This window comes from Thermobia domestica, chromosome 13 (assembly GCF_964235325.1).
Source record: "Thermobia domestica chromosome 13, izTheDome1.hap1.1, whole genome shotgun sequence".
Classification (NCBI taxonomy): Eukaryota; Metazoa; Arthropoda; class Insecta; order Zygentoma; family Lepismatidae; genus Thermobia; species Thermobia domestica.
This window is the reverse complement of record NC_137466.1, coordinates 118,450,994-118,464,222: the sequence shown is the minus strand read 5'-3', so window position 1 is coordinate 118,464,222 and position 13,229 is coordinate 118,450,994. Positions and strand designations below refer to the sequence as shown.

Here is a 13,229-nt window from a genome sequence, read left to right as displayed (position 1 = left end):
ATTTACAACGTGAAGTGTAAAAAAAAAATCAAAATACCTCCATAAATTACATTCTTAATATTAGAAATAATGTTGTGTACAACTGTACATGAAGTAAACTACTTTACTTAACAAGTTGACATACTATAAATACAACTCCTAAAACTCAACGAAAATCATTTATTTGTAGTGCTTCTTTCAACAAATAATGACTGAATTATTGACTTATCTTAAATAGTTTCATTTCCTGAGAAAAATCCCCAATTTTCCCTGATTTCCAGGTTAGGCACATTTTCCCTGACATTTGACCTTCGTTTCATTTTCCCTGACTTTTCCCTGTTTTCTCAGTTTTCCAGATTTGTAAGAACCCTGTCTTACAATTTGTCTTGTCCCCGTGATAAATTTACGAGGGAAAAACAACTGTGAATTGGAATTTCAATGTAGCGGCACTGGAAGTGAACATATGTGTCATGGATAGGATGTTGGTGGGGATGTGTGGAGGCGGAGTCTGATGCGCCCCCACAGTACAGAGCTATAGCTCGTATCAGTACGCCCAAAGTGAGCAAGAGTTATACATGTCCGTAGCATAGAGCATTATCAACTTAGCACAGTGATAGTGATTAGGCGAAAGAAGGCACCAAACCCTCGGACATTTTCAGAATAATTCATGCTTAGTTTGGAGAGCCTTTCACAGACCCAGGTGTATGGGTCGCATATGTGGTTTGTGGCGAGACGGGTAGCTGTAGAAAACTAAGCTCACAGCAGACGACCACAAACAAACATCACACGCAGACAACATTTGTGCTGTTTGTGCCCTTATTGAAGCACATGGGTACATAACAATTGAATCAATCGCTTCTGCGTTAGAAATAAGCTATGGCAGTGTTTAAGCCATAATCACTATAGAACTAAACGTCTGGAAATTGTCTGCCAAATGGGTTCCTCGTCTTCTCATCCAAAAACAAAAGAACTTGGGCTAGGAATGTCCGAACACGCCTGGGTGCTGGAAATGTCCTCGCAGTCGTATTTTGGGATCCTGTGGACATTTTGTTAGTGGTTTTCCAGCATGAAGGACGAACTGTGAATGCACTATATTACTTTCACCTTTTAGTCCAGGCAAGAACCGCATATCGCAACAAACTACGCCACAAACAAATCCGCAACGTGTTAATTTTGCACGACAACGCAAGGCCACACACCGCTGCTTTAACAGGGGAAAACCTGGAGAATTGCATTGGACATCCAGAACATTTTCTAATTTATTGCCCTGCGACTATACTCTATTTGGCCTGCTGAAAGAAGCATTGCAAGGACACCGATTCGAAAACAAACGTTGGATTAGAATAGCTCGTGTGTCTGGCTGTACAAATGTTACTTTTTTTTTTTCCTTCTTTCTTTGAGGTCGGCATCCAGAAATTGTCCAGTAGATTGGTGAAACATGTCACAAACTCAGGACACTATGTAGAGAATTTATTTATATAAAATTCTGAAAAATTATATTGGGTTCTATTTGACTTCCCTTCGTACTAATAAATGTTTTACATACATAACCCAATCATATCGACATCTGACACCATTGAGGATCAAGAATTACATGAATAATAGGAGATAATATACTAACCAACATCTAAATGAAAAATGAAATGAAATCTTTAAGTTTAACATCCCACGGTTATGCCAGTTAAGCTAAAGGAGACGGTGATGATGAGAAATGAGTGAAATGGTGGAATGAAGAAAGTTGGAGGAAACGGGAGAACCCCGAGAAAACCCACGAGCACGGTGTTTGTCCACCTCAAAGTCCACACGGCGCGAGCTGGGATCGAACCAGGGACCCCAAGCACCGGAGGTGAACGCTCTACCACTGAGCCCAACATCTAAATGAATATGCCACCTGGCACCCCCCGGATCCTTTCATCAGTTGTAGCATCTCAGCTCACTATGTGTAGAAAACTTGACAAAATTGGTTTTCTGCAAATTTTCTATTTTTTAAATAAATAGTTTAACGTTCCACGATTATGCACCGAGACTAAGAGAGATGATGATGATAATGAATGAAATTGTGAAATGAACAAAGTGGGAGGAAGTGGAACCCCGAGAAAACTCAAGTACTTTATGTTTGTTCACTACAAAGTTCACTTGATACATGATGGGATCGATTCAGGAACTCCTGGTACTAGAGGTGAATGCTCTATCCTGCCTAAGCAAGTCCAACTTCTGAGTTCGTATCAACCACAATTTTAAGTACTTTATTCTACCCAAACTTGTGTTTCAGCCTTAGACGAGAATAATTTTAAAGTTTGTTCTGGAAACAATACTGATGTATAACACAAAAAACCGGAAGTTGCGGAATTTGATTTCTGCGGTTCAATTAACTTGTCTTTATATATACGATGCAAAGATAAGAGTATCTTTTGGCTTATCATAATTACGCAAAAAGAACTGTTTTGTATATTAGGCACCGGAAGTGATCAAAATGATAACCTCCCGCGAATAGCTTCAGAAAACGAATGATTTCTTTATCGTACTTCGCTGTAAACGAGGACTCATAACTAGTGTCATACAGATTATATAATTCTTTCTCATATTTGGAATTGAAAATCCTGTGACGTTAAGTTCTTTCAAAAATGTCATGCAAATCCAGATACCATTTCCCATGGTAATTTGTCTTTTAATTACTTTTAGTGAAACAAAGAAGCATATATTTATATATTAGAAATATCATACGTTCATATTTTTCATTTCCTTTAGAAGACAAACCATCATGATTATATATATATATATATATATATATATATATATATATATATATATATATATATAGGGGTTGGCCAAAAAAATCTAAAACGTTTGCAAAAGTGTGAAAATCATACCTAGTATCGTGTGGGGCCTCCTTTTGCGTCCAAAACAGCTTGGATCAGACGTGGAATGGACGTATACCGCTCCTGAATCGTAGTGTGCGGAATTTTGTACCATTGTTCCTCCAAAACATGCTCCAGTTCCCTAAGGGATGTTGGTGGAGGGTAATGAGACCGAACACGCCTTTCTAACTCAGACCACAATGACTCAATGATGTTTAGATCTGGTGATTGTGGGACCCAGGAGACGTGTGATAGCTCCTGGTTATGCTCCTCAAACCATGATTTCACCGTTTTTGCAGCGTGACAGGGTGCCAAATCATCCTGGTAGATGCCATCACCATCTGGGAACAATATTTGGGCAATAGGTAAAACCTGGTCCCCCAAAATGGCCTCGTACGCCTTAGCATTCATCATTTCATGCAGGGCTATGATTGGACCTGCGGAAAACTACCATATTACTTACTGTCCATACTGTAACAGAACCACCTCCTCCATGCTTTACAGTTGGGAGCAGACAGTCTGTATCATAGGCCTGCGACGGTGTTCTCCATACGTAAATACGACCGGTTGTTGAAAACAAGGTGAAGGTCGATTCATCGCACCACATTACGTGTTTTCACTGCTCATGAGTCCACGCCTTGTGGTCCTTGCACCATTGGATACGCTTCTTCGCATTTACTGCTGTGACTAGGGGTTTGGCGATAGCGGCACTGCCATGAATTTTCATTTTATGAAGTTCCCGTCGCACTGTTTTCGATGAAACCAGGTTCTGAAGGTCAGAATTGAGTTCAGACGTAATTTTCATTGCAGTGGTCTTCTTTTTAGCTGCTACAATCTGTTTTAATGCCCTCCGGTCCCTATCTGACAGGATTGTCTTTTGACCACTCTTGTGCTTTGCAGACGTCGTTTGCCCATGAATTATGTATGCCCTTGTGACATTGGACACAGTGCCTTTCGATAGCCCTACAATGTTCGCCACTGTTGCCACTGAAGCTTCAACCAGACGGCATCAAGAATCATGCCTCTTTGGAAGTCCGTCAGGTCGCCCATTTACCGCACCACTTTCACACCACGACACTCACAGGTGAACGGATTACTGCTGACGGAAGAGGAAGGTCCACATGACACACTGAAAACAAAAAACGATCGGGCAACCACAACACGCGTTGTACAGTGGAGGGCCAATCTTACGTGTTCTGTATGAAATGTTTTAAGATTTTTTTTGTGAGCCCGTGTATATATATAGGGTGTTTCAAAACAACACCGACAACGTTTGGGAGGTGATTCCTGACGCCAAAATAAGACCAAAAGTATAGACCAACCTAGGTGCACATGCTTCCTTCCGGGGTTATAGGTTGCCGAAAAAATGAAGAAATGGACTTTAAAAGGACCACAGCTCCAATACCATGGGACCTACCCTAGTCGGGCCAAAACTTCACTTAGGAACTAATATGTGCCCTATCCAAATACCCATGTCTGAGAATCCTGCGGTCCTTCCGCAACAATTTTTATAGTGGCAGTTGGTGAGTAGTTCAAATTATATGACCGTAGCCAAACTCGCTCTACAAAAATTGTTGCGTGAATACCGCAGGATTCTGAAATATGTATTTTTAGATAGTCCACGTATTAGTTCCTACGTGAAGTCTTGACGCGACTACGGTAGGTCCCATAGTTTTGGATCTATGGACCTTTAAAGTTCATTTTTTCATGTTTTCGGCAGCCTATAACTCCAAAAGAAAGCATTTGTGCACCCAGGTTGGTCTATACTTTTTGCCTTATCTTGGTGTCAGAAATCACCTCCCAAACGTTGTCGGTGTTGTTTTGAAACACCCTGCATATAACTGATAAACAAGCAATCATCTTGAGTTGCGTCAATATTTTCCATAATGTATAAGAAACTTAAATAAATAAAACTAATCAGACCGAAACGCTTATTATTACTAATCTGTGTTTGTTTGGGGCAATTTTACTTTTATTTATGAAAGGAGTAATCATGAGAATGAACAAGATTAAGACTTCTTATACAGAAGATATTAATCATAAATTTAAGATGAAAGAGTGTAAAAATGCTCTCCATTCCAAAACCAATCATGCCCTTTAGTAGTCAAGTGATTAATGCACGTACTATCTGCAAGCGTGGTTTCGTACGTACGATAAGGGGAGTCCCATTTCAATCAGCAACTCCCGTCTCATGTACCCTAGATATACCTTTCATGCTGAAAAGAGATGTTAAACTCCAATCAATCATCAACCGATCCTGAGTCAGTCCTCTACTACATTTTTGCTTGTGAAGCTATCAAAGCTCATTACGTCATCAATATGATGAACTTTTACCCTGAACTTAACAAATACTTCTTTCTCAACCTAAAAAACAAAGGCAGAGCAAGCTTCTTTCAACCTTTAGTATTAAACCTAGAAATACCAACCCTTATCCTTTACATTCATCATCAAGGGGGGAGGAAATGTTAAATTTGCCTGAATTGCTTTTAACTTATTTCATAAATTATATCTATTTCAACTGAATGACAATTAACACCTCCTCTGTGTTTATGTGTTTTTTGATATTTGATGAAAATGACTGACATTTTCATTCTTGATATTATATTACTTTATTATTACCGTAACATTCCCAAGTATTATGTACAAAATAGCCAGCATTCTTTTCTTTCTTTCTTGGAAGTATACATTCCTTTTTTAATGTACACTCATGTCCAAAATTATTGTCGCGTGTCTATAAATATGTTGTTCTAGGAATATAATTTGATAACGAATTCGTCCGTTATTTCTTATAATGCTAGTATGTGTATAATCGGCAAAGACATGTATGTGGCAAATTTCATGTCAAAAGAGCAGTAAATAAGAACAATAAAACGAAAATAAAATTTTCTTGTTCATTTAGCAACATTTTATTTTACTCATTATAATTTTCGAATTCATAATTCTTTTCCTATGAAATTTATCACAAAAATACTGCACATTTCTCGATTATACACATAGTATCAGTATTAGAAGTACCTTGCAAAATCATTATCAAATTATATTCTTACAAGAAGACAGTTATAGATACGTGACAATAATCTTGGACATGAGTGTACCAATCAATTCACCACCCACAGGACTATTATTGAGTTGTCTCCATTGTCGTGCTGGTGGTGGTGGTATGTAAGGACAAACTCCGTACTAAGTGCGGAGCAGAACAGCAGCAGTATGTCGTGAACTAAGCAGGCGGTGAAAGTGTAAAATTGACGACCTCTGATTTCTGTAAAGGGAAAATTGTTTGCTCTCGGCTATGTGGTGCGACCGTAATTAAAGTGACAAGTATGTTGGAAACGTCACAAAGGACAGTGTCCAAAATGACGGCCTTCGAAACTCATGATAAATCCACATTGGCGAACAGAAGCAGTGATCGGAAGAAAACCCTCAGTGGCAGATCCCGTCGAGTACTAAAGCGTATTAGCACTCAGAATTGACGAATGAACTTACGCAGAATCTCCCATAGCCTGTGTCGATATTGAGAGCTAGTGGTCTACCACCACACTATTATTGCATGCATCAAGGGCATGCCTGCGGCTGTTTAGCTTATTTGATGGACAGGTTCCGCCTAACAAGGCACCCTGCCCGTAGTTCCTATCTCTTTTTATTGATTCTCGTGCACGAGGTGCACCATCAAGACCTGACCCTCGATCCTGACGCCGTTTGCTGTCAGAACAAAGACAGGCTATACAGCGAAACCACTGATGCAACGAAATATAACACTTCAGCATGACGCCAACGGTGCCGCAAGCGAACATGCAACATAAACCGCTTATGACTGGAAATGTGTTAAATGGTCGATTTGTGTATTCTAAAAAAGCTTTGATACGCAGTGTCTCCGCCCAACCGCGAAACATCGCGACAGCTCTGTGTATCTTATTTTCAGCGAGTCCTGTGTTGACGCTTACCACTCGAGTCACTTCACTTTCCGTGATTATGTCACCATTTTATGAAACCACATGCATATTATGTTGTTGTTACTGGGCTATGACGCCATATTACAAGATGATAATACGCCAGTTACACAACTAGAGCTATTCGTGCCAAGTTTGAGGACATCGAGATAAAGATGAACACCTTCCCTGGCCCGACCAATCCCCTGACCTGAACATAACTGAACATCTGTGGTCCGTTTTGGAAACATGAATCGATGCAATTTCCGCCTCCATCCTCTCTCACGGAACTGAGTGATGCACTGCATGCAGAATGGTATACTATCATACAAGACCTCTAATGACTTGACTCCATGTCGCTGTTCTGAACTCGAAAGATGGTCTAATCATACTAATCTGGTAAGTTTCACTTTTTTCAGGTGTTTCTATTATTCTCATAACCATGTGTACATACGGTTAAGATCCCACTTTAAGCTGGAGTTCCATGTCCCGTATAACCTCAGTGCAGAAAGTGATTTCAAGTTACATTACGCTACACATTTTGGAAGTTAAAAAGCTAGAAACTCGGAGTAGAATACTTTTATATAGGAAATGAAACAAATTATTTTACTTCATTTTCTTAGTTCCTAAATGATCCTACATTTGAAGTAAACTATTACTTAAATTTAAGACGCTCAAGAATCTATAATGTTTCATTTGGTGGAAAATAAGCACATCTAATAGTAGATATTTTAGTAATGTGCAACTTTTTGACTTTGAGGAATTAAGTTCAGTGTATGATCGCTCAAAATTCTTTGAAACAACATTCATTTTCTAATTTAAAGTGCGTAAAATTAAAGCAGTGAGTTTGAAAGCTATTATACTTACTTTTTTATATGTTATTTCCCCTCCGACACCAACTCTTCGATGGCCTATTTTTCTCTCCCTTTCGGATTTATTCCGTGTGATGCTCGTTCCTGTGTGCCTTTGCCCGGATGAGTTCATGGCCTGACCAGCTTCAGTCTGAAATAAATACATGTATTATTTTACTTTGATAAAGGAACAGAAAAAAAACATAGCTGTAGGTAAATTTTCAAGCACAAACTGTTACACTTCTCCTAGTCAAAATATTAAATGTCCTATCTACGGTTGTATGAATACCTTTGAAAAAGCATGGATGGCGATTACAAAAGCTATACATAATATGATATGTATGACAAAGAAAACGAAATATTTCTGCCAATACCAAGTTCGTACCGCTGAATCCTCAAAATAACTCATTTCAAAAATATTTCGATATATACTTTCTTACTTTTATTTAGTTTCTTCTCTGTTAGTAATACTCTGGCTACTTTATAAACCAAGAAAAAAAACTAAAAGTACATTATGACATATTACTTCCCCAGCTCCAAAAAATTATTTAACTTTAGCATGTTGATTAAATCTTACAAACCAATTTAATTTCTTTTCAACCTTCGCTGAATTTTAAAACAATGTACTTCGTTTAGAAAAATAAATTTTAAAGTGATGTGACTACAAACCAAGAAGAGGGTTACAGTCAAATTAGGAATTGCCTCCGCGTATTACTTCCCACATTCTAGTGTTTCCTTTCTTGTTAAAAAAAAATTAAAAATTAAAAAAAAAAAACTTGATTTTAAAGACAGAGTATATTATGAAATTTCATTTCTGAACAATTCTGTGCACATGCCATAATAATGCCATAGTAGACACACTTTATAAACCCTATTGTGCCTCTATTAATATTCAAGTTCTTTTCTGTAACAGACTGACTACTACTTATTTTCTGATTAGAAGATCCCAAGTTCAACACTCGATGAAGACACAGAACCTTAGAATCAGTTGATTAGTACTTGAGGTCAAATTATATGATTCTTACTCTCAATCATAATAAAGACGAGTTAGGGATCTGTAATTTGGTCCACGGACACGTCTTCTCTACATATTCACCTCATATTGGCTTACATTTCTCACATCTACGGATTAGTCATTATCATTTGCATAAAATTCTGCGAAATTGGAGAAAAATCAAGTTTAATCCGTAATAATGAGTCCACATCAAAACGCCTATCCTACAAATGGTTCTTCATGTTTGGTAAGAGAAAACAATCGGAGGGCCAAGATCACGTGAATATGGTGGGTGGGGCAAAGGTTCGTAGCCACATTGACGCAAAGAAGTGAATGTTTCTGCTGCTCGATGTGCGCATGTAGTCCGCTAGCAGCAACACGCCTTTCGAAAGCAAACACCGTTACTTTACTTTTACCGCATTCCTTTGTTCCTGCAGCAGGTTTCTGTAATATATTCTTGTTGTTGTAGGCTCTTTTTGTAAATAATCAGTCAAGATCAGACCTTTAGAGTATCAAGGCAGGCACAACATGATCTTGCTTGATGAGTGCTGCATTTTAACCTTTTGGGAGTGGGGGACGAGGTGTTTTTTCACGTTTTTTCTCATTTATTTGGTTTCAGGGTCAAATAGATACATCTGACATTCATCTGTACTCACTAATCTGTTTACAAAAGCGTCTTCGTTGTATATGTCTAATATGCTTTGTGCACCCTGCACACATCTCTGTTTTTGAAAAGGTGTCGACAATTACGAAACTCATCTTGCTGCCACTTTACCCATATGCGGAATGTCATACGGAGTGAACGGATCATCTACTAATGTTCACCTCTCTAGCTAAACAATTAATAATCACACGCCTATCTTTAAGCACTAGCTGCTCAACTTTTACCTTCACACTTGGGTCTCTAGCCGTTTAGAGACGACCTTCTTTTGGGTCATTCCGTAAAGTTGTTTAAATTCTCTCTTCCAGCGTTTCAGTGTGTTATATGATAAGGGTTCTTCACCATACATAGCTACCATCTCTTCATGAATTGTTTGTATAGATTTTCCTTAAAGATGGAAGAATTTAATCACAGTTTGGTATTCGATTCTGTCAAACATGCTGCTGCCGCCTAGTTTTCTGGCATAACATCAATCCAACAGGACTTATATAAGACCCATACTAATCAGACGCCAACCTATCTTTGTGTAAATTTTTACATTACTACCACATTTCTTATCATAGTGAGGGTAAGAACTTTCTAACCTCTCTTCGCACTAGAAGATTGTACTAGTACAGTGTTTACAGCCCCTTGTTGCATAAAGTAGAATAAACAAGTTCAAATAAACAAACTGAGATTCTGAGAAAATATAAATTGTGTATTTCTAAAAAAGTATAAATTAGTATTAACGGTATGATGGACAAACATACAAGACAATAGGATAGGTTATTTTGTGGTTACTCTTAAATTATTAAAAAACCTCCTACAGCTATTGAGGAAACATGTAGTGTTGTCATTACTCAAGCCCAATGCTTGATAAGTTACAAGAGTCCTCACGTGCTTAATGGAATAAATCTTTAAAACAATTGTGTGCAATGCTGTAAGTAATTGTTATTTTTTACGTACCTCCAATGATGATGATTTTTCTTGCGACAATGTTTTATCTTGTGCCGACACCTTTTCCTGTGTTGACACTTTTTCCTTTTCTGAAAAAGATAGAAAAATGGGATTAAGTACATGTTTACCTACAAGTAAATTCAACTACTAATAATACGTGGGAAATAGTACACGACTATCTTTTTTAAATTAGTATTTATGTTACATATATGATAGATACGATGATCAAATAAAAGAATTAACTGCATTATCGTGATCAAATTATACAAGGACGCATTTGCTGAGAAAAAAAATAAACACAAAAGTTTCAAATTCTCTATGTTTGCAAGTTGACATATAAGATCTGCAGATTCATTTTTTTTTTTTTTTTCAATTTTATTTTAACGATACAAGGTTTACACTCAACTGCGCCTACTATGCATGCACTACTTTCCTGAAATGGTAACAGTGTAACGCTTGCACCATCTTTTTATTTTTAACCCACTGATTTATATGGGGATTAATTTTTCTGTTTTCTTTGAAATAAACTCGAATTTTAATGGTTTGATTTTATTGATTTCTTCATTAAATCTATTTAATTGTCTTCTACTTTGTACAAAATTAAATTCTATTATATATAATTGAAATTTCATAAAATTTCAATTAAGGAATTGATAAGATAAAATAAGATAAAGATTACATTTAACTAGACTGAATTAGGAATTACTAACATAACATCATTACAATTCTACTTCATGTAAAAGGATGTAATGAAATTTCTAATTTTACGTCCCACATTTATACTCTTTAGGCTAACAAAGGGCTAGGGAAATTAATGAAAGTAAGTGATTTTGGAAGAACTGGTGGAATGAGAATACGGATGAGCTCTGAAATAATACCACGGACCTCATGCACCAGGGGTGAGTGCTCTACCACTGAGCCACAGTGCCTAAAAGAAAACAATTCTCCATATGCATTAATCAACGGACCGAAAAAAAAAAATGTTTAAGTATGACATATATATGATAATGTAAAGTTTGACACGATTTTTTTAAAAATCTTAAGCTGACTAGTCGATGGTAAAACAAATTAAGAATTAGAGTTCGACAATAGTGTTAGGGTATCGGAGATGATTGTGAACAATCGGACAATGTGTTAAAAAATCGTAGTAACAAAAGAAAGGCGTTACTATGAATATAAATAATGAATAATTGTGTTTTTTTTAGGAATGTAAGCCATAAGTGGCTGATGTTATGCGTATGTTTAAGAGAAGCTAGGACCAAATGTTGGTATTGATATTTGGGATTGATGAGCCGAGAGTGGCTAGTGATATCTTAGGATGAAGATCCAAGTGTGGCTTCTGATATTTTTAGGTATATGGTAAAGCCAGGTGTGGCTTATGTTATTGGAATAGTTTTGGAGATACAGAAAGGTTTCTGTATTAAAGGTAGTGGCATAAGTCAATTAAAGGTAGACTGTAAACAACAAGCGGTATAGTCATTCACTGATAGACTCTGGTAGATTTTGAAATTTAATTAAAAGTAAATACTTTGGGTTTGTAAAAAATTAAACAATAACCTAACAAATAGTTATTACCACATTAGTCAATGCTTCACTAGAAGATTCTCAAAATAGAGTTTATTAACATAATACTACTATTTTTTTTTTTTACTTCAGATGTAACTACCGTTCGTAAATTTTTACTTTAATTGGAAATATATTACGTTCGTATGAATTTATATATGTTGCATTTACTTGGGGATGGTATATTATATAATATTAGGGTGGTTCTTATTTTTCGACTTAGATGTTATGTGAGTCTCACACCCTAAAATGTTTTACGCCAGAAGAAGAAGAGGCTCAATTGAATAATATTAAATGGTGCCCCAATAAGCCTCAAATTTTGAATCCATTTGCAATATATAATATGAGGCAAAGGTGCCTTGTACGCTTGGAAAGACAACTAAGTTAATATAGATATTGGGTATGAAGGTGGCAAAACTATTAATGATTAGAGATAAGTTGGTAATAACGTAATGTGTGTGTTTGTGGTGAAAATCACTCCAAAATGTGTCACATTACCCCTCCTATTAAAGATATTGGCCCTGAATCTTAAGATGGCCACCATGATAGTATTATACAGTAATAGATGCGGTTCTACCTTCCTCACCTCCATTCAAGATATGGAGTGACTGACTGTAAACTTTCAAGATCCCTTTGCCTTATACAGGGTGTTTCAAAACAACACCGACAACGTTTGGGAGGTGATTCCTCACACTAAGATAAGACAAAAAGTATAGACCAACCTGTGTGCACAAATGCTTCCTTTCGGTGTTATAGGCTGCCGAAAACATAAAAAAATGAACTTTATAGGTCCATAACTTCAATACTATGGGACCTACCCTAGTCGGGTCAAGACTTAAGAACTAGTATGTGCCCTATCCAAATGTCCATGTTTCAGAACCCTGCGGTACTTCTGCAACAGTTTTTACAGAGATAGTTGGTGAGTACTTTAAATTATATGCCCTTAGTCAAACTCCCTCTTTAAAAATTGTTGTGTGAGTACCGCAGGATGCTGAAACATGTATTTTTGGATAGGGCACATATTAGTTCCTACATAAAATCTTGACCCGACAACGCTAGGTCCCATAGTTTTGGAGCTATGGACCTTTAAAGTTCATTTTTTTCATGTTTTCGGCAGCCTATAACTCCGAAAAGAAGCATTTGTGCACCCAGGTTGGTCTATACTTTTCGTCTAATCTTGGTGTCAGGAATCACCTCCCAAACGTTGTCGGTGTTGTTCTGAAACACCCTGTATAATATATTGTAAATGCATTTAAAACTTGAGGTAGCATGGGACATCATTTAGTATTACTTAATTTAGATATCTTTTCTCGTAAGTTGCTTTGGTATAGTATGGAACCATTTTACCCTAACACAAAATAACCGGAACTCGAAAAAAGGATCTCTTTTATAAATATATATCAGAGGTCTGCCCCCCCAAAAAGTAGAATGTGTTCCCGTCGACGCGGACGGCTGGAGTGG

At 37.1% G+C, this 13,229-nt stretch overlaps 1 protein-coding gene across 4 annotated transcripts in view; it reads right to left on the bottom strand.

Moving 5' to 3' along the window:
* PIP5K59B (Phosphatidylinositol 4-phosphate 5-kinase 59B) overlaps positions 1–13,229 on the bottom strand; it is a 296,829-nt gene that overhangs the window by 154,487 nt on the left and 129,113 nt on the right. For all 4 annotated transcript variants that reach the window (XR_014128028.1, XR_014128029.1, XM_081736326.1 and 1 more), the window contains exons 2-3: positions 10,215–10,294; positions 7,631–7,765 (exon numbers count right to left, since the gene is read on the bottom strand). Coding sequence is in view for 2 of the 4 variants with exons in the window: in XM_081736326.1 (XP_081592452.1) it covers positions 7,631–7,765; positions 10,215–10,294 (215 nt within the window). In the remaining 2 variants the exon portion in view is untranslated. The remainder of the gene's footprint in view (positions 1–7,630; positions 7,766–10,214; positions 10,295–13,229) is intronic.